General features: G+C 39.2%; 1 protein-coding gene across 1 annotated transcript in view; it reads left to right on the top strand.

Annotated features, from left to right (window-relative positions):
- Positions 1-22757, top strand: part of N4BP2 (NEDD4 binding protein 2) — a 90803-nt gene that overhangs the window by 62822 nt on the left and 5224 nt on the right. The window contains exons 14-17 of the mRNA XM_080656473.1: positions 1114-1232; positions 3917-4055; positions 15280-15468; positions 16995-17163. Of these exons, the coding sequence (XP_080512599.1) occupies positions 1114-1232; positions 3917-4055; positions 15280-15468; positions 16995-17163 (616 nt within the window). The remainder of the gene's footprint in view (positions 1-1113; positions 1233-3916; positions 4056-15279; positions 15469-16994; positions 17164-22757) is intronic.

Genomic DNA, 22757 nt, shown 5'->3' with positions numbered 1-22757 from the left:
CTAGGTTAGGATTAAAGTAGCACAATTTATAAAAATTCTTTTGGTTTAGCAATTTGAACAGGTCCAAATATGGCTGGTGAAAAAGCAACAATTAGTAACAATTTTCATACAGTTATTTTGAAGTAATAAATATGCTTGTGAAACTTAGAAAAATGGTGGATTTTAAGATTTCCTGTCAACCTGAATTTGCAACTTATTTGTACATTGTAGTTTCTTCCCATTGAGAATTTGTTTTTGAGGACATTGTTGACAGCATCACACAGTGTCCCTTTTATGAGGACCCATGGGAGAAATTTCTCTCAGGTCTCAGTACCAGAAAAAGCTGTACTTCTCCTGAGCAACTGGTTTGTTTTTATTTTATGGACACTGAGAATCTTTGTTTCCCCCTTTGCTTTGGCCATGAAGAAGCTCAGAACTGAATTTGTGGCCCACCATTAGCAATTGAACAGGATTTTGTGGCATGCATTTATATACTGATTTTACTTTCTAGCTTTATCTGTATTCTTACATTTATTTTCTCTACTCTCCGATTTATTTATATCCTATTTATTTATATAGAAGATACCTTCATCCTGTTTTATATGTTTAAATGTGTTGAGTGTGTATATGTGAGAGCATGTATGTATATATATATGCATGCACACATATGTATATGTGTGATTGTGTGTATATATATTTATGAGCAGCTTCAAATACTTTGTAAAAATGGGATATAGCCCTAACCGGTTTGGCTCAGTGGATAGAGCGTCGGCCTGCAGACTGAAAGGTCCCAGGTTCGATTCCGGTCAAGGACATGTGCCTTGGTTGCAAGCACATCCCTAGTAGGAGGTGTGCAGGAGGCAGCTGATTGATGTTTCTCTCTCTCATCAATGCTTCTAACTCTCTATCCCTCTCCCTTCCTCTATGTAAAAAATCAATAAAATATATTTTAAAAAAGGGATATAAATAGTGCAAGAATACTTAAATTACTAATTTTAGCCTTTAATCAGTGAAGGAAGTCTGTGATTGCTTTTAAATTATTAGTCTTTTGCAATAAAATAACCATGCTTTTGGATCAGCATAATTAGTATTACAAATTCTATTTTAAGGATTTTTTTTTTTTTTTTTTTTTAGAAAAGGGAGTCATTTATGTTTGAAAAAGATTGTGCCACTAAACTAAAGGAGAAGCAGCTCTTTAAGATATTTCCAGCCATTAACCAAAATTTTCTGGTGGATATTTTCAAAGACCACAAGTAAGTGCTAAAAAGATTACCTGTAGTTTCTACTGTGATGTCATTGAAAGCATATATTATATATTGTAATCTGATATTTTTCTGATAATGAATGTAATATAGGTATGTTATAAACCATTTAATGCAATGTACCTAATGTAGCAAGTGAGCAGTTTCTGGCAATTGGTTTATATGACTCCTCAATTTTTTTCACATGTAGCAATTATACGTACATGTGTACCTCTTTGCTTTTGTGTCTACATACAAATATGTGCTTCACCGAAGAAGAGGTTGTTTTTTATGTACTATTTTGTAGTAGTTTTGCTAGTATTTATTTTTCCCGTCTGTACTTAGTCATCTGCTCTTTTCTTTTTAAAGTCTACAGAATATTCCATAGTATTCATAAAGTGATTTCTTAAATTATTGTAATTTATACATGCTCCTATTATGGACTTTTTGACTATGAGAAAATTGGAAACCATGTTGCTGCACTGAGCATCCTTGAACAACATATATTTTTGTGTACATTGGTGAATGCTTTTGTAAACTAGTTCCTAAAAGTGAAATTACTGGTTGAGAGTGTGTGCATTTAAAATGTTTATAGTTAATGCCAAATTTTCTTTGATATAGGCTTTCTGCATTAGTTATATGTACTGATAGTGTAACCCACCTTGATAATAATAATCTTTAAAATTTTTGCCAATCTGATGGGAAAAATATTGTTTAAATATTTGTTTTCCTGATTATTAGTAAGATTGAGTAATTTCTTTCATTTCCTATTCTACTAATTGCTTGCTTTCTTTTTGTCTGTTTTTCTTTTAGTTGTTTGTATTTCTTTCTATTTTTAAATTTTTTATTTATTGATTTGAGAGAGCGAAACATTGGTTTTTGTTTTACTTCTTTATGCCTTCATTGATTCTTGTATGTGCCCTGACCAAGGATTGAACCCACAACTTTAGCATATTGGAACAACACTCTAACCAACTGAGTTACCTGGCCAGGGCCTGTAATTTTTTTCTAGATTTGCAAGAGCTCTTTATATATTATTTATAGTAATTTTTGTCTGTTAACGTAGATTATAATTATTTTTCCTGCTGTAATACTTACCCAATATAGTCACTTTGGTCATATACATGTTTTAATTCTAATGTTTTATCAGAAAATTATTTTATTGTTTCTGAGTTTTATGTCTTTTTTAGGAAGTCTGTTCTACACTCATTTTATAAAAAATATTTTCTTGCTCTGGCCAGGTGGCTCAGTTGGCTGGAGTGTCGTCCCATATACCAGAAGGTTTGATTCTTGGTCAGGGCACATACTTACGTTGCAGATTCGATTCCTAGTCAGATTGTGGGTTCCATCCCTGGTTGGGGCTGGTACGGGAGGCAACCAATTAATGTTTCTCATATTGATGCTTCTCTCCTTGTCTTCCTCTTTCTCTGAAGTCAATAAAAAGGGTCGGTTGGTTCAGTTACTGCAGTATATACCTGAGGTGTAATTTTCTAGGGTTGAACCCTTCAAGCAACATCAGTAGTGGACACTGGCTTCCAGCCCCATGAGTGGGTAAGCTGGGTGATTTTAAGGACTAGTTAGGATGTAGATAATTGCTGGTAGCTTCCAGGCCCTAAAAGCTCCTGTGTGTTGAGCATGTCTGAGACAGCAAGTTGAGAGAAATCTAAAGTGGAATTGGTGGTTCCAAATGATGCTCCTTCATGGGTTGTCTTTAATAAATTGAAGAATAGGAAAATAATCACATTATTTTAGATAACTAGTTATCACATTTCAAAAATATTTCTTAGTGCTTCAGTTCTTGACTATCTGGCCATTGGAAAAATCAGAGGTGTAAATAATCTGAAATAATGAGCAGTATAAAATCATTTATAATTTGCTTTGGAATGAGTTTCTTCAGATATTAGAACATGAGAATTTCAGATGTTTGTCAATTTCTAGAATTTCTTACTACAGATAATATAATACCACCATGAAAACATGCCTAAGAAATGTAGGGGTGAGAGGTAGGATAGTGTTTCACTTCTTCTTTTCTGTATCCCTGCTTAGATTTCTTTGACTAAAACCCTATTGTGTAAGTAAAAAGTGAAATTCAACACAATAAGAATATCAGTTTAAAGATCTATTGTCTGTATTTGATATTTGAAGGATACTGAACCATGTGTAAATCCAATAAGGGATTTAAGAAGTATTAAGTGATAAGATGAAAGATTTGTTATGTACAATCTAACTAGAATAAAAGATCAGAAAATGAATTATCAATATGTTCTTTTAGTATTCATTTTTAAAAAATATATTTTTATTGATTTCAGAGAGAGAGAGAGAGAGGGAGAGATAGACACATCAACAATGAGAGAGAATCATTGATTGGCTGCCTCTTGCATGGCCCCCACTGGGAATTGAGCTGGCAACCTGGGCATGTGCCTTGACCAGGAATCGAACCATGAACTATGACCTCCTGGTTTATAGGTTGATGCTCAACCACTGAGCCACGCTGGTCGGGCTAGTATTCATTTTCTAAAACAGTTTTTGAGAGCCTATACTTGGTAGTTTCCCTCTGTCATTCTTGAGTCTTTGAGATGCATGATGGGCATTTACTATCTTTTTCTGAAATGTTTAAAGGATTGCTTATGTTAATGTTTTCACATAACTTTTATTTTTATCTATTGACATTATATTTGTACTTAAACTCTCTACAGCTATTCATTAGAACACACAGTGCAATTTTTAAACTGTGTTCTTGAAGGAGACCCTGTAAAAACAGTTGTAGCACAAGAGTTTGTTCACCAAAATGAGAATGCCACTTCTTATACTGCACAGAAGTCTAAGGAGAAAAAGGTATAGAATTGCTTATTTTTTATTATAATGATAAATGTATTTGAAAATATTATTGTTTTATTGAGATAATTTTGATAGATCCTCCCTTCCCCCAACTGGTGGGTGGAGTATGACGTAACCTGAACCTGCGGCCTGGACATACCTGAGTACCTAACCAGGCACCTTATATAGACTATACATTGAACCACCAATCAGCACCTGCCAAATACCCTAAGCCCTTGTCCCTAAGTACCTGCGTGACTAACTATGCACCTTATATGGGCCATACATTAAGCCACCAATCAGCGCATGCTGAGTACACTAAGCCCCCATTCCTTCCCCCTCAGAAGGCGTGTTCACCTCTGCACGTGTTGCAGTTCTCCCCTTGCGAGACAGCCCGGCAGGTCCTTCTCCTCAAACAAAGCCTGTAGTCCTGGTTTTTCGGCCTCTGTCTGATCTTTCATTTGGTGCACCGTTTTGACTAGATTGGAAATTTAACCACTGATACCATATTTGGTTTAGAATGTCTGTTTACTCAAAGTAATGAATTTATAGCTGATTATGATTTTTCCTTCAAAGTCATTGTCATTGTGTACCACTAGCACTTGAATTTCTGTAACTTTTTCTGTGTAGACTACACAATAGAGTATGAGGCTTAATTGAACAGCAGTGGGATTGTAATATAGATGGGTCTTAGGCTGTAACTATGTGGGCAGAGATATTTAACCATTTGAGAAATTGCTAAACTTTTCCCCAAAGTGGCTATTTTACATTCCCACTGGCTGTGTATGAGGGTTGCAATTTCTCCACATTCTCTCTGTTAACTTATTATTGTCAGTCTTTTTGATTATAGCCATCCTAGTGGATGCGAAGTTGTTTTAAGGGTACCTGGTAAGACACTAACACATGGAGATGGCATGAAGGAAGTTTATTACATGCACAGATCTCTAGCAACAGGAGGTATGGCCCACCATCCAGGGCCATATGGGAAGAACCAGGTTGGTCAGGAGCCAGAGGGAGTGGGGGAGGAAATATGGGCAAGAGGCTTTTTTGTAGTTTCTGTGGGAAGGAATGGGTGAGGCAAGGTAAGCAGGCTTAGGATTGGCTAGTTTGAATAATTTCTGTAGGCTTTGGGGCATAGGAACCATCCCTAGTTTTCTGGTACTTGGCCTGGGTGACTAGGGTATGTTGATGGTGGTCCAGAGGATGAGGACTCCAAAACCCAAAAGGGAGTGGTTGCAATATGGATTCTAGATTGGTTGGTTTGCATATGTAAGTTGCACCAGCAGGTGAGTTATTTGTTAACCCCAGGGTTGGGGGTTGGGGGTTGGGAGCTGTTTCTCCAAGGGTTAGCAGGGCCCTAGATGCCAAAGAATCAGAATTCAGGGAATAAAAGATAGGGTTAACACAGAAGTGATTTCTCGAGATTTTGATTTCCCTGATGACTGGTGATGTTGAACATCTCTTCATGTGCTTATTGGCCATTTGTGTTTCTTCTTAAAAAATGTCTTGTTCTTATCCTTTTTCCATTAGAAATTTTTTTTTTTTTGAGGAGTTCTTCATATTAGATTTCAAGTTCCTTATCAGCCATGTAATTTGCAGAATTTTCTCCCATTCTGAGGGTTGTCTTTTCACTTTTTTGATGGTGTTATTTATTTGTTTATTTTAATAAATCTTTATTGTTCAGATTATTACAATTGTTCCTCTTTCTTCCCCCATAGCTCCACTCCACCCGGTTCCCACCCCACCCTCTGCCCTTATCCTCCCCCCTCCCACTGTCCTCATCCATAGGTGTAAGATTTTTGTCCAGTCTCTTCCCGCACCCCCCGCACCCCTTTCCCCCCGAGAATTGTCAGTCCACTCCCTTTCTATGCCCCTGATTCTATTATATTCACCAGTTTATTCTGTTCATCAGATTTTTTATTCACTTGATTTTTAGATTCACTTGTTGATAGATATGTATTTGTTGTTCATAATTTTTATCTTTACCTTCTTCCTCCTCCTCCTCCTCTTCCTCCTCCTCCTCCTCTTCTTCTTCACCACCTTTCAGCATTTCATATAATACTGCTTGTCTCATTTTCGGTTCTTATAAGTGTATTTCTAGTGTCACATGATCTCACTCATCTGGGGGAAATAATGAACAACATAAACTGATGAACAAAAACAGACCCGGAGACAGGGAAGCATCGATCAGACTGTCAAACCTCAGAGGGAAGGTAGGGGAGGGTGGGGGTAAGGGGGAGAGATCAACCAAAGGACTTGTATGCATGCATGTAAGCCTAACCAGTGGTCACAGACAACAGGGGGGTGGGGGCATGCGTGGGGAGGGGTTTAGGATGGGAATGGGGGGATGAGGACAAATATGTGATACCTTAATCAATAAAGAAATAAAAAAAAATACTGGTTTGGTGGTGATGAACTCATTTAGCTTTTTCTTATCTGTGAAGCTCTTTATCTGCCCTTCAGTTCTGAATGATAGCTTTGCTGGGTAGGGTAATCTTGGTTGTAGGTTCTTGCTGTTCATCACTTTGAATATTTCTTGCCACTCACGTCTGGCCTGCATAGTTTCTGTTGAGAAATCAGAAGACAGTCATATGGGTGCTCCCTTGTAGGTAACTGTTTTTCTCTTGCTGCTTTTAATATTCTCTCTTTGTCTTTTGCTCTTGGCATTTTAATTATGATGTGTCGTGGTGTGGTCCTCTTTGGATTCCTTTTGTTTGGGGTTCTCTGCGCTTCCTGGACTTTTAAGTCTATTTCTTTCACCAGGTGGGAGAAGTTTTCTGTCATTATTTCTTCAAATAGGTTTTCAGTATGTTGCTCTCTGTCTTCTTCTGGCACCCCCATAATTCTGATGTTGGTACACTTGAAGTTGTCCCAGAGGCTCCTTACACTATCTTCATATTTTTGGATTCTTTTTGCTTTTCTGGTTGGGTGTTTTTTGCTTCTTTGTATTTCAAATCTTTGACTTGATTCTTGCGATCCTCTAGTCCACTGTTGGATCTCTGTATATTATTCTTTATTTCAGTCAGTGTATGCTTAATTTCTAGTTGGTCCTTTTTCATATCCTTGAGGGTCTTGCTAAATTTATTGGCCTTTTCTAGAAAATTCTTGAAAAACATTATAACTGTGATTTTGAACTGTATATAGTCGTTTGCTTTCCTCCATTTCTTTCATTTGTGACCTGTTTCTTTGTCTTCGCATTTTGGCTGCTTCCCTGAGTTGATAGAGTGGCTTTGTGTGCTAGGTGTCCTATAGGGCCCAGTAGCTCAGCCTCCCCAGTTACCTGAGGTGGACACTCTTGGTGCACCCCTTTGTGGGCTGTGTGCACATTCTTGTGGTAGTTAAGCCTTGATTGTTGTTGGTATCACTGGGAGGACTTGACCTCCAGGCCAATTGGCTGTGAGGATCAGCTGTGTCTACGCTGGGAGAACTTCTGTGCTAGAGACACCCTTATGAGACAAGACTTGCTTCAGTGGGGCTTTGGTGCTCACTGAGTCTGCCCCCTGAGTGTGTCTCTTATGGATCTGAGGAGTTGTGATCTGGATGGTCCTACTGTGACCCCTGGGTACACTGGTTCTTGGATCTCCAAAGAGGTGCTAATTTAGCCTCTGCCTTAGGCCACCCAGCAGGAGCTACCGAGAGATCTGCAGATTCCACTTCTTTGTTTGGGTTTTGGAGGTGCCCAGATGAGGCCCAGCTGTGAAGCAATGCAAGCTGCTGTGGGGCCTTGGGCCTTCTTTTGGATGATCTGTATCTTTCTGACTCAGCTGCAGTTTGTTAGGTAAGTTTAGAATTCAAAGGACCAGGCCATTCATATGCAAAAGCCTCTGCACTCAGCTTGGATGGGGCAGAGTCAGGGCGGAGCAAACAGCAATGGCTTCCCATCAGCCCTGCCCTAAGAGGCCCCTGGGTCTCAGTGTCCTGCGGTAATCCAGGAATTGCTGCAAGCACCTCTGAGAGAAAACTGCCCTTGAGTTTTGCCTGCTGCCAGACAGTCCAGTTTCTCCCCGTATGAGTCTGGGTCCCCAGAGTCTCGCCTGGAACTGGAGTTCAGAGCAGTCGGGAGCTTTTGTCTCCCTCCCGCTTGAAAAAGACAGCCACAAACACTGTGAACATAAAGGGTGGGGTGGGAACCGGGTGGAGGGGAGCTCTGTCTTTACTTCCACAGCTCCTCTGGGTCTCAGTGTGCTTTCCTCTTTCCTTCTAGTTGTAGAATTTCCACTCAGCCAGCCTTCCTGTGGTTCTGGATGATGTCTGTTTTGTCTTTTAGTTGTAGTTTTGATAGTTTTGAAATTGTTGTGTGAGGCAGCAGTTCAAGTGTTTACCTATGCCGCCATCTTGGTTTCTCCCTCTGATGGTGTTCTTTAAATTTTGATGATGCATAATCATCTTTTTTCTTTTGTTGCTTATACTTTTGGTGTTATGAAGATTTACACCTATTTTTTTCTAAGAGTCTTATAGTTTTAGTGTGCATTACGTTTAGGTCTTTGATCTATTTTGAGTTAATTTTTGTACATGGCATGAAGTAGGGGTCCATGTTCATTGTTTTGCATGTTCATATCCATTTGTCATAGAATCACTTGTTGCAAAGACTGTTTTTTCCCAATGAATTTTCTCATCACTCTCGTTGAAAGTGAATCGTCTGCAAGTTTTTTGCTAGACCCTCAATTTGATTCCATTGATCTGTATATCATTGTTGTCAGTAACATACTGTCTTGATTTTGAAAATTAGGAAGTTAAGTTTCCAACTATATTCTTTTTTCAAGATTGTTTTGGCTGTTCTGGTCCACTTGCATTTCCATGTGAATTTTAGGATCAGCTTGCCAGTTTTTACAAAGAAGCTAGCTGGAATTTTTATGGGGATTGTGTTGAGTCTGTAGATCAATTTGAGGTGTATTGCCATCCTAACAATATTGTGTTCCAATCTTTGAACATGGAGTATCTTTCCATTTATTTAGGCCTTCTTAATTCATTCAACAGGATATTGTAGTTTTGAGTATTAAGTTTTGCATATCTTTTGTTAAATTTATTTTAAAATATTTTTTTTTACCTTCAAATATGAAAAGCTATTTTTTCTAATTTCTTTATTTTATTCTCTTTGATGCTATTATAAATGGGATTGTTTTCTTAATTTTATTTTTGGATTGTATAAGTGCATAGAAATAGAATTGATTTTGTATATTAATCTTGTATGTATTAGATTTAGTTTTTTTTTTTTTTCTTTCTTTTACAGACCTTTTGTATCCCACTATTCTTACTTATTCATAAGACCACTCAGGGATAACTTGTGTGCTCCATTTTTACTTTTAATATTTCACCATCACTTAGTTGATATATAGGACGTAGCTAATTTTGATACTCGTGTGATCTGTTAATGCTGTACATGGGGCAAGAACCAAGTGATACCCCTGGTGTCTTGAGTTCATCATAGATAGACGGGTGCAGCGTACTATAAGGTGCAAAGAGTGTATAAGATGACGATGAGGCCTTCCAGGCCAAACTGGGAATGAAGGTAGCCTTTCCTGACAAGAGAGCAAGGCACCATGGATCATTATGGCACTATGGATCATTATGGTGATGGGAAGAAGGTGTATTGCTCAAAGTTGGAGATGATTGGGAAATGTTGGAATCAGAAAAGGAGATTTTGTGTTATGTAAATGTTGGCTAAAATGGAAACTTTAAGTTACTTGGGAGATTATTCTTAGTCTTTGTCACAAAATGTAGTTAGGTATCACAACACTGATAAAAACCTTCTTACATTTGTGAGAATAGTGTGTCTTTGATATCCCAGGACCCTAAGGGACCACATATACTAAAGGGAAGTATCATGGTACCAGTTATGTTTTGGTTTATCTGTTTTCAAGGAATTAAAAATTTACAGCTGTGTTTTATTAATTCTACTGTTTTCCCCTTTAGCCTTTAATAAAATTTATGGGCTTGTTACCATAGGAAATGGTTTTGGTATTATAGTATATCATGTTTTCAACAGAGTAAGTGACACTAATTAGGTGAATTCCTAGGAAGCATATATTTCAATTTCACTTGGCTCCTGTTAATAGCAGTTTTTTTCCTTTAAAAAATAAGAAATGAAGGGTCTCTTCCCAGAGAAGCAAATGTGATTTGCATTTTTTAGTATGAACACCAACTAATGCTATGAAATATTTATGTTCATAGTGTTTGTCACTCTGGGCTTTCAAAAGTCATAGAAAGTGTTTTTATTATCCCCTCCCTGCAAAATTTTTGATTTTATCAGAGATGCCAGCCATACACTCATAGAATATTTAAACATTAATCTGTAACCAGCTTGTGATTAAGTATTGGCAAGTGTGACATAGGATGTAGGTCCTATGAATATTCTATGCCAGAGAGAGCCTTGTGCTCTTTTGTAAAATAAACTGAACATTTGTTACAAAAATAAATTGACTGCATATTTATAGATTTTTGACCCTGGTAATGAATTAGAATATGATGATACCTTTATTTTATTCTTCTCTCTCTTTTTAAATTTATTTTCTATAACTCTTTCAAGCCTCTAGAATTCTTGGGGCTAAGTAAGCAAAATGTAATGCGTGAAAAATTATACAACCAACTATCAAAGGTTTTTTCTCAACCTTTCTTGGCTTCTGAATTCCATTCACAGGCAGAAAGTTTGAAAAATTATTCTTATCAATTAGTGATATATATTGCATAATACATATAATGTTTTATAATATTAATATAAAATTTTATTACATAAAATCCTTACTTGGCATTTATTAAAGATCGTCTTATAGAGTACATTATAATTATAATCCTTCATAATATTTCTAATTTAATGTCAGTTTTTAGCTTTTGGAAATTTAACAATTAAACTAACTGATTTCTTTTCAATTAATTATATCAGAAAAACATGATTTGTTTTTATTTTTTATTTTTTTAATTTAATAAATCTTTATTGTTCAGACTATTACAATTGTTCCTCTTTTTTCCCCCATAGCGCCCTTCCACCCGGTTCCCACCCCACCCTCTGCCTTTACCCCCCCCCCCCACTGTCCTGATCCATAGGTGTACAATTTTTGTCCAGTCTCTTCCCGCACCCCCACACTCCTTTCCCCCCTGAGAATTGTCAGTCCACTCCCTTTCTGTGCCCCTGATTCTATTCACCAGTTTATTCTGTTCATCAGATTTTTTTATTCACTTGATTTTTAGATTCACTTGTTGATAGATATGTATTTGTTGTTCATAATTTTTATCTTTAACTTTTTCTTCTTCCTCTTCTTAAAGAATACCTTTCAGCATTTCATATAATACTGGTTTGGTGGTGATGAACTCCTTTAGCTTTTTCTTATCTGTGAAGCTCTTTATCTGCCCTTCAATTCTGAATAATAGCTTTGCTGGGTAGAGCCTCGGTTTGCCGCTCTGTTGACTAATGGGTTTGGCCTACCACTGGATAGGGGCTTAATCACAAGGAACAACAACAGCCTGTAATTATTGGATTCGAGAGTCTAGGCCAGTGGTCGGCACTCATTAGTCAACAGAGCCACAGTTTGCCGACCACTGGGGTAGAGTAATCTTGGTTGTAGGTTCTTGCTATTCATCACTTTGAATATTTCTTGCCACTCCCATCTGGCCTGCATAGTTTCTGTTGAGAAATCAGCTGACAGTCGTATGGGTGCTCCCTTGTAGGTAAACTAACTGTTTTTCTCTTGTTGCCTTTTTTTTAAAAAAAATATATTTTATTGATATTTTACAGAGAGGAAGGGAGAGGGATAGAGAGCTAGAAACATCGATGAGAGAGAAACATCGATCAGCTGCCTCCTGCACACCTCCCACTGGGGATGTGCCCGCAACCAAGGTACATGCCCTTGACAGGAACCGAACCTGGGACCCTTCAGTCCACAGGCCAACGCTCTATCCATTGAGTCAAACCGGTTTAGGCTCTCTTGCTGCTTTTAATATTCTCTCTTTGTCTTTTGCTCTTGGCATTTCAATTATGATGTGTCTTGGTGTGGACCTCTTTGGATTCCTTTTGTTTGGGGTTCTCTGCGCTTCCTGGACTTTTAAGTCTATTTCTTTCACCAGGTGGGAGAAGTTTTCTGTCATTATTTCTTCAAATAGGTTTTCAGTATCTTGCTCTCTGTCTTCTTCTGGCACCCCCATAATTCTGATGTTGGTATGCTTGAAGTTGTCCCAGAGGTTCCTTACACTATCTTCATATTTTTGGATTCTTTTTGCTTTTCTGGTTGGGTGTTTTTTGCTTCTTTGTATTTCAAATCTTTGACTTGATTCTTGCAATCCTCTAGTCTGCTCTTAGATCTCTGTATAATACTTTCAATTTCAGTCAGTGTATGCTTAATTTCAAGTTGGTCTTTTTTCATATCCTCGAGGGTCTCACTAAATTTATCGGCCTTTTCTAGAAAATTCTTGAAAAACCTTATAACCGTGGTTTTGAACTCTATATCCAGTCGTTTGCTTTCCTCCATTTCTTTCATTTGTGACCTGTTTCTTTGTCTCCACATTTTGGTGCTTCCCTGAGTTGATAGAGTGGCTTTGTGTGCTAGGTATCCTATAGGGCCCAGTAGCTCAGCCTCCCAAGTTACCTGAGGTGGACACTCTTGGTGCACCCCTTTGTGGGCTGTGTGCACAGTCTTGTTGTAGTTAAGCCTTGATTGTTGTTGGTATCACTGGGAGGACTTGACCTCCAGGCCAGTTGGCTGTGAGGATCAGCTGTGTCTACGCTGGGAGTACTTCCGTGCTGAAGACACCCTTATGCAGCTGTGGGCAAACTACGGCCCGCGGGACGGATCCGGCCCGTTCGGCTGTTCTGTCCGGCCCGCAGAGCGGAAAGAGCGGAGGGTTCTCTTGCTCTCCCCTCCGATCCTTTACTTTGAATTTATATTAGTTCACACAAACACTCCATCCATGCTTTTGTTCCGGCCCTCCGGTCCAGTTTAAGAACCCATTGTGGCCCTCGAGTCAAAAAGTTTGCCCACCCCTGCCCTTATAAGACAAGACCTGCAAAAGCCTCTGTGCTCAGCTTGGATGGGGTGGAGTCTCAGGGTGAAGCAGACAGCATTGGTTTCCCGTCAGCCCTGCCCTAATAGGTCCCTGTGTCTCAGTGTCCCGTGGTAATCGCTGCAAGCACCTCTTAGAGAAAGCCGCCCTCTGGTTCTGCCTGCTGCCAGACAGTCCAGTTTCTCCCCGAATGAGTCTGGGTCCCCAGAGTCTCGCCCGGAACTGGAGTTCAGTGCAGTCGGGAGCTTTTGTCTCCCTCCCGCTTGAGAAAACCAGCCGCCTACTGAGTTGCCTGCCCTCTCTGCTCGCGTGTCTCAGTACCTCTGCCTCCTGCAGCTCCTCTGAGTCTCAGTGTGCTTTTCTCTTTCCTTCTAGTTGTAGAATTTCCACTCAGCCAGCCTTCCTGTGGTTCTGGATGATGTCTGTTTTGTCTTTTAGTTGTAGTTTTGAAATTGTTGTGCGAGGCAGTAGTTTAGGTGTTTACCTAGGTCGCCATTTTGGTTTCTCTCCATGATTTGTTTTTAAAAAAAGAAATTGAAGTTTATATTTCTTTGGGGGGGGGGGATTTTGCTTTTCAGTGTTCATAAAATGTATGGCACCCAATACTTGGGATTCTTTTAAGCTTTTAAGAAAATCAACTCAATCATAGTGATTAAACCCCTCCCCTAACCTCCCCACTCCAATTACATGCTAAGGAACATCAGATTTCTGCTTGCAAATAATATTTTGGAGAGTGGGTAAATAAATGAAAGCCAAATTGGATATAGAAGTCACAATATTGTGCTGTTTTTAAATATTGACTTTGATATTTTAGAGACATCTGGATGTGTACTGTATAAGAATTTTCTTCAGAAAAATGGAATTTTCTGTTTGGTGGCAAGCATTAAGGCAAATTTGCATAATTATTATTTCCATTACCTTGTGTTTTAACTTAGAGTTACTTTTACTTCTTTAAATATAAGGTCTATTCTGGATAGCATTTACTTGAAATACCATTTTCCAAAAGCTTATTAGGAAAGTCAACACTACCATAGCAGCTTGTTGGGGGCCAGCTGATTAAAAATTGCTCCTATAAGCCCACTTATGATTTTTACTGCCTACCAGGCATGGTCACTCCACATGCCCTTCTGTTTTAAAAAGAATATAATTAAATTATTTTATTAGTTTTAAAAAAATTTATTGGGGTGATATTGGTTACCAAAAATAGGTAGATTTCAAGTTACACTTCTATAATACATCACCTGTATATTGCATTGTTGGTTTACCAGCCAAAGTGAAATCTCCTGTCATCATATATTTGAGACCCCCTTTACCCTTTACTACTCCCCACCCCTTTCCCTCTGGTAACCACCACCCTATTGTCTGTGTATGAGTTTTTGTTTGTTCATTTGTTGTTTTTAGTTTTATATCCCATATGAGTGAAATCATATGGTTCTTGATTTTTTTTTTCTGACTTACCTTGCTTAGCACGATATTCTCAATATCCAACCATGTTGTCTCAAATTGGCAGTATTTCATCTTTTATGTACTACATCTTCAGTCATCTGTCAAAGGACACTTTGGTTGTTTCCATGTATTGGCTACTGTGAATAATACTGCAGTCAACATAGGAATACATATATTTTTATGAATAAATGTTTTCAAATTTTGGGGGGTAGATACCCAGAAGAGGGATTTCTGGGTCATATTCTTATTTTTTTTTTTGGGGGGGGGGGCGGCAGGGAGGGATCCTCCATAGTGTTTGTACCCATTTACGTTCCCTTGTAAATTCCTTTTTCTCCACAACCTCTGCAATACTTGTTACTTATCTTGTTGATAATAGCCATCTAACAGGTGTGAGGTGGTATCTCATTGTAGTTTTGAGTTGCATTTTCCTAATAGCTAGTGAAGTTGAGCATCTTTTCATATAGTGTTGGCTGTTTGTATGGACAAGTGTCGTTTCAGGTCCTATGCTCATTTTTTAAAGTGAATTATTTTGTTGAATTGAAATATGCCATTACAAAAAGTATGAGTTACCTGCCATTCTTCCTTTCAGTGACTGGACCCTTTGAATGGGTTCACAAACTAAAATTTGAAAAATTTTGCATTAGTCGATAAGTGCATGGCTAACTAGGTAGACACTGGGGAGATTTTTTTGTGTGAGAAGAAAGATGAAAAATAGTAGAACCTAGTTTTCCTATATATTTTTCTGAAGGTAAAGCCTATATTTTCTACTTTCTTTGTATTGTACTTATTGGATAACATCTTATAGGCAAAGAAATCGAAGGAGACTGAAGATACACCGAGTGAATCACCCTTCCAGGATTTTGAGTACCCTGAGTACGACGACTACAGGGCAGAGGCTTTCCTGCATCAGCAGAAGAGGATGGAATGCTACAGTAAGGCCAAAGAGGCTTATCGGATGGGGAAGAAAAACGTTGCCACATTTTATGCCCAGCAGGTAGAGAGGAAAACTGGTCATTGTTTTTTTCTTTGTCACTTATGATGTCTGAATAATCTGGAAGCAGATAATACTTGTATTGTGATGAGATTAAGTTATTCTGGGGAATGTAGATTATATAAGTGACATAAGGTTTCTTGATATATAAGAAATGTATGGTTCTGAGACTTTCCATCTTCTTTGAAATGCTCAGTTTCTGTGGTTGTTATTGCATTCACAGCTTACATGAACTGCAGTTTATTCTGACAGTCCGTATTTTCTTTTAGGTTAATTCCCCCATTCAGTACCACTTCTAAACAGATACAAGTCTTCTGGAGCAATGACAGCAGAATGTTAACATTGGCCATCTCAGGGTGTGATCACAGGGGCCTTGTGCTTTAAATCATGTTTGAATTTTTAGTAATGTATCACTTTTATAATCAGAAAAAGAAAGTTACATTACTATCTTTCAGAGAAGTAAAATTTCATTTGGCAAAGCATTACAAAAAATCTGCTTGATTTACCTTTTTTTAAAAATTTCTTTGATTTCAGAGAGGAATGGAGAGGGAGAGATAGAAACATCCTATATAATAAAATCCTATATAATAAAAGGATAATATACAAATCGACCCAACAGTGGAATGACCAGTCGCTATGACTGACCACCAGGGGGCAGACGCTCAATGCAGAAGCTGCCCTCTGGTGGTCAGTGCGCTTAGCCAGAAGCTGGGCTCACGGCTGGCAAGCACAACAGCGGTGGCAGGAGCCTCTCCCACCTCTGTGGCAGTTGGACATCCCCTGAGTGCTCCCGGACTGCGAAAGGGCGCAGGCTGGGGCTGAGGGACCGACTACACCACCCCCCCCCCCCCCCCCCCGAGTGCACGAATTTCGTATATCGGGCCTCTAGTCAATAATAAGAGAGAATCATTGATTGGCTGCATCCTGCACACCCCCTACTGGGGATCGAGCCTGCAACCTGGGCATGTGCCCTTGGCCAGAATCGCACCTGGGACCCTTCAGTCCACAGGCCAGTGCTCTATCCACTGAGCAAAACCAGCTGTGATTTACCTTTTATTTTTGTGGTTCCATATGGCTTACTTTTTTTGTGATTGAGCAGAGAAAGGCATCAAGCTGGTATAACCTTGTGAGCCCTAATAGCAAACCTTGAGAGATGGCTCCAGGGGTAATTACAAGGTGTTGAAAGGGATGAGACTTGGTGTTGAAAGGGAGGAGACTCGGGATTATCAAAGGATAAACCAGTGGATTCCTTCTTGAGATGGATGGTGTTTAAGTTTCTGTTTTCTATGATTTTGGGATCAGAAAATATGTTAGAAATGATTTAGTTTGAGAACTCTCTTGTTAATACACGGAAATTTACCTAAATTTTGGTGCATTCTTACATATTAGCTCATTGCATTAAAAACAATTTTCAGTGAGCTGTTCCCTTTTTTTGTTCTACCTTTTATTTGGTCCACTATTTGTTTCCTCATTGCCTACCAAGTAACAAGGATTACAAGTGTTTACTGGCGCTATGTTTGTAATTAAAGGGTAGTCTCCATGAGCAGAAGATGAAGGAAGCTAATCACCTTGCTGCTATAGAGATCTTTGAGAAAGTCAATGCCTCCCTGCTGCCACAGAATGTTTTAGACCTCCATGGACTGCATGTGGATGAAGCTATAGAACATTTGATGGCAGTTTTACAGCAGAAAACTGAAGGTAGGACTGTGAAAATGACAAATTTTCAATTCAAAATATGTCTCTGCTCATATTGGTATAAATTACAAATTCAGGAGAGTCTGAATGTGCAAGCTGAGGATATATGTGCCACATTTATAGGCTCTTTCCTGAAGAGAACCTTCTTGGGAAAGAATTGTTATGGGCATGGCCACTAACAGTTTCTTTTTTATTTCCCTGTTTCACTAATATTTATATTTCTTTGATGTGTTTGTTAAAGGAAGGGCACAGTGTAATCTCGGAATCCTGAGACTTATAAAGTGGGACCTTTCAGAAATATTATACATCTTTGTTCAATAGACATTTATTAAAGCTAATAGGTATTTCTTACATGTCAGTTGTTCAATAGATGTTTAATAAAATACAGAAGTAAATAAGGTGATAGAATTTTTACAGAATTCTCACAAAAGGCAGGATTTCTGAGTGTTTGCCTTATGGTGGTTTTCCCTTTCTGCTTGCACTTTGTCTCTGCAGGTCAATACCTGCCTCTTATCTAAATTCTGCCTCTTCCCAGGGCTTCGGATGAGGATCTTTTTCATGTTCCCATTTAACATCATGCAGTTCACATACATTAAAGTATCTTGTTGGTTTAGATTCTTGTTTCTTTTTCATGATCAGATGGTAGCACTTAAAAAAATTCAATCTGTTTTAGTTACCCCAGACTTCAATAGTAGATGTCATCTCCTTTCATCAATAGAATAGTATTTTTGAATTCTTAACTTGGCTTTTTCTTTATCTTCCTTTTTATTGTGAAGTCTCAGCTCTTACTTTGTGGCTCCATAGCCCTTGTCATTTATAGCTGCATTGTTCTGCTTAATTGATTTATATATATTTTAGAAAGCTTTACACTATACTTTATACAGGTTTATCAATTCAACACATATCACTGGTAAATAATACTTGATTAAATATGACTGATATAAAAGATTGATACTCCGTGACTTTGTGAACTGTTCTACAATATTTCGCCTAATTTTAATATCTATTGATAATCCTTGGCTAAATCAGTTATATTGGTGGTTGCTTATGGTGGGGAGGGAGAGAGGGAGGGAAGGAGGGAGAGAGAAACATCAATATGCCCTTGACCAGGAATTGAGCCAAGCTGGCCAGGGCTGCTTACGGTGTTTTATAATTTGTGTCCATTCTGTGTTTACTAGAGGCCCGGTGCACGAAATTCGTGTGGGGGGTGGGGCGGGTTCCCTCATCCCAGCCTGCACCCTCTTCAATTGGGGACCCCTTGGGGGATGTCCGACTGCCAGCAGTTGGACATCCCTCTTGCAATCTGGGACCGCTGGCTCCTAACTGCTCACCTGCCTGCCTGTCCAATCGCCCCTAACTGCTTCTACCTGCCAGCCTGATCACCCCTAACTTCCCTCCCCTGCCAGCCTGGTTGCCCCTAACTGTCTCTGCCTGCCTGCCTGCGTGATCTTGCCCCCAACGGCCCTCCCCTGCAGGCCAGATCTTGCCCTCAACTGCCCTCCCCTGCAGGCCTGATCTCACCCCCCAACTGCCCTCCTCTGCTGGCCAACTTGGTTCTGATTGGTCGATTTCTATGCCAGTCAGTGTCAAAAGTTCCACCTCCTAGGCAGCCATTGGCTCCCCACAGCACCCAGATTTGGTTCTGATTGGTCAGTTTCCATGCCGGTCAGCATCAGAAGCTCTACCTCCTAGGCAGCCATTGGCTCCCCATAGCACCCAGATTTGGTTCTGATTGGTCGGTTTCAATGCCAGTCAGCATCAAAAGCTCTGCCAGCTAGGCAGCCATTGGCTCCCCATACCACCCAGATTTGGTTCCGATTGATTGGTTTCTATGCCAGTCAGCGTCAGAAGCTCCGCCTCCTAGGCAGCCATTGGCTCCCCACAGCACCCACATTTGGTTCTGATTGGTTGGTATCTATGCCAGTCAGTCTCAAAAGCTCACCCTCCTAGGCAGCCATTGGCTCCTCACAGGTCACCCAGATTTGGTTCTGATTGGTTGGTTTTTATGCCAGTCATTGTCTCCGGGCCTATCTCTGGGCCTGATCAGAGAGGCGGGGCTGATCAGCAGCCCCCACGGAGGCCCAGAGAGAAAGAGAGATGCAAGGGCTGATCAGCTGCTGCCACTGAGGCTACGGATCAGACCCTACTTCTCTCTCTGGGCCTGATCCACAGCCCCTCGGCAACCCAGCACTGACTGTAGAACTGACTTCTGGTGTTCAGTTGAGCCTTCGGTCATTACGGTCACTGCCTTTTTATATATATAGATATTCTGTCTAGAGGATGAATTTACTCAATTTGATTATTTTCTATATTCTAGGCATCAAGGATAAAGCAGTGAAAATGATACACAGTTTCTGTCTATGGAGTTTGCCATCTATTAGGGCAGATGATAATGGACAAATAGTTACATAAATAATTAGCATTGTGATAAGAAAGTACAGGTTGCCATGTTTCATTTAGCATAACTTCCCCAAACCCTATATAATCTGTTCCTTGCCTGCCTCTTCTTTTCTGTATGTTTATCTACACTTTCATTTCTTGGCCTATAAGACTAAGTTAGGCTCCCCATTTATAACCTCTCATAGTATTCCCTGTGTATCACAATATTTGTAAAAAAGCTTATTGTATAATTATTAAATGTCTTTCTGGCCTAGAATTGAGCCAGTGATTATTATTGACTCATCATTTGTATATAGAGCCTTTTCAATATTCAAAAAAACTTTTGAATAAATGACTGAATAAAGGGTAGGTATTCCTCATTTTGTAGATGAGGACACTGATTTTAAAAGTTTATAAGTGTTGGTAAGAATGTGGAGAATTGCAACCCTCATATATTGCTAGTGGGAATGTTAAATGGTGCAACCACTATGGAAAGGTTGGCATTCCTGCTAGTGGGAATGTTAAATGGTGCAACCACTATGGAAAGATTGGCATTCCTCCAAAGGTTAAACATAGAATTACCATATGTCCCAGCAGTTCTGCTCTTAGAGAATTGAAAACAGTCCAGTCACACAAAAATTTGTACATGGTTGTTCATAATAGCCAAAAAGTGAAAACAACCCAAATGTCCACCAACTAATGATTGGGCAAACAAATGTGTAATATCCATGCAGTGGAATATTATTCAGCCATAAAAAGGAATGAAGAACTGATACATGCTACAAAATGGATGAACCTTGTAGACATTGTGCTATATGAAAGAAGCTAGATACAAAAGGCCACATATTTATATGATTTCCATTTAGATGAAATTCCCAGAACAGGCAAATTCACAGAAGCAGAAAGTACATTAGTGATTGCTAGAAAGGAGGAAAAGGGCTGGAAAGGGCGGAATAGGGAGTGACTACTAAAGGCTCTAGAATTTCTTTTTGAGAAGATGGAATATTCTGGAATTAGATGGTGTTGATGGTTGCACATCATTAGAATATACTAAAAATCACTGATTTGTACATTTTAAAATGGAAATTTTTATATTATGTGAATTTTATAGCAGTACAAAAATTACAAGAAAAAAGGAGTTAAATAACTTGTATAACCTGATAGATACTTACTTGGTCAGACCCAAGATACAAAACTCTTTCTGGAAGCCACGGCCCATTTTGCTGCCACCTGTGGTGACCTGTAGTTACTGCAGTTACCACCAGGTGGTGATATTGTTGAACAGAAACGTGTCCAGGGGAAAATCTGTGGCTCTGCCCTGAATTGCTTTGTCATAAAAAATGATTGTCAAAATTGGGGGTTAAAAAAAAAAGATATCTGACCCTTCTGTCTTTATGATTGAAATATACACCACCACCACCCATCAAGTATTTTTGTCCCAAAATAAACCAGAAACAAATAAAGCCTTTAGATCTCACAACTACTTCACAGGGATTTACAGGGATCATAGAAACGTGTTAAATGGCACCATGGAAATACAGTCAGTAAAATCCAGACTGGAAATCTAGGATAAATGATCCAATTTTTCCAACAAATTTCAAAGAAAAACACAAGGGGAGGGAGAACCTTTTTTTTTATTTTTTATTTTTTTATTTCAGAGAGGAAGGGAGAGGGAGAGAGAGGTAGAAACATCAATGATGAAAGTCCCAGAACATCATTGATCGGCTGCTTCTTGCACGCAGTCCGGGCATGTGCCCTGACTGGGAGCGAACCGTGACCTCCTGGTTCATAAGTCTATACTCAACCACTGAGTCAAGCCAGTCGGGCAAAGGGGGCGGGGAGAGGACCTTTAGATTAAAAGTTCCTTAAGAAATATATCAACCAAATACAATGTATGGACTTGTTTTAACCCTGATTCAAACAAATCCCTGTAAAAATAGTTTTTGTGACTGGGGATATTTTTAGAAACATGATACTAAGGAACTGTTTTTAATTTTGCAAGATATTGGTGACATTGTGGTTATGTTTTTTTTTTAAGGGTCCTTTTTGAAATAATACTGAAATACTGTTAAGAAATTTAGCATATGGCCGAAACCGGTTTGGCTCAGTGGATAGAGCGTCGGCCTGCGGACTGAAGGGTCCCGGGTTCGATTCCGGTCAAGGGCATGTACCTTGGTTGCGGGCACATCCCCAGTGGGGGGTGTGCAGGAGGCGGCTGATCGATGTTTCTCTCTCATCGATGTTTCTAACTCTCTATCCCTCTTCCTTCCTCTCTGTGAAATATCAATAAAATATATTTTCAAAAAAAAAAAAAAAAAAAAAAAGAAATTTAGCATATGCTTAAAAATGAGTTAGTTTTTTAAAAGGTGGTAAACAGCAGGAATAACCTGAAATTTGTGAACATATACCAGTACATTCATTTGTTCAACAAACATCCTTTGAACACTTACTTTATTTGAGGCATGTGATTCAACTAGACAGTGTTTTCAGAGCAGTAAGTGAACTATTGAAAGGGGGGATTGGTATAAATGACCACCCTAACTGATGAGGGGAGCAGTAGTGAAGGAGTGGCGAGTGAATTATAGCTAGTTAAGTAGTGAAGGAATGGTGAGTGAAATTATACTTAGTTAAGTAGTGAAGGAGTGGTGAGAGTGAATTAGTTAAGAGATTCAAGTTTTGTTTTTTAAAATCCTCTCTCGATATTTTTCCATTGATTTTTAGACAGAGTGTGGAAGGGATAAAGGGGCGGGGTGGGGAGAGAGAGAGAGGGGGGGGGAAGAGAGAGAGAGAGAGGGGTGTGGGGAGGGGAGGGGAGGGGAGAGGGAGATAGGTCGATTGGTTGCCTTCCTCACATGACCTGAAGGGGGCCAGGGATTGATCCTGCAATTGAGGTGTGTGTTCTTGACCAGGAATTGAACCCGTGATCCTTTGGTCTGCTGGCCAAAGCTCTAACCACTGAGAAAACCAGCCAGGGTGAGACTCAAGTTTTTTTTTATTTATTTTATTTTATTTTTTTTATTTTTATTTTTATTTTTTTATTTTATTTTTATTAAGGTATTATATGTGTACATATCTTACCATTGCCCCCCCCACCCCACTCCCATACATGCCTCACCCCCCAATGTTTTGCATCCGTTGGTTACTCTTATATACATGCATATAGGTCCTTCAGTTGATCTCTTATTTCCCCCACCTCTCCCTAACCTTACTGCTGTAAT

Source organism: Plecotus auritus (assembly GCF_963455305.1).
Source record: "Plecotus auritus genome assembly, chromosome: 1".
Lineage (NCBI taxonomy): Eukaryota > Metazoa > Chordata > Mammalia > Chiroptera > Vespertilionidae > Plecotus > Plecotus auritus.
This window is presented reverse-complemented; position numbering and strand designations above follow the sequence as displayed.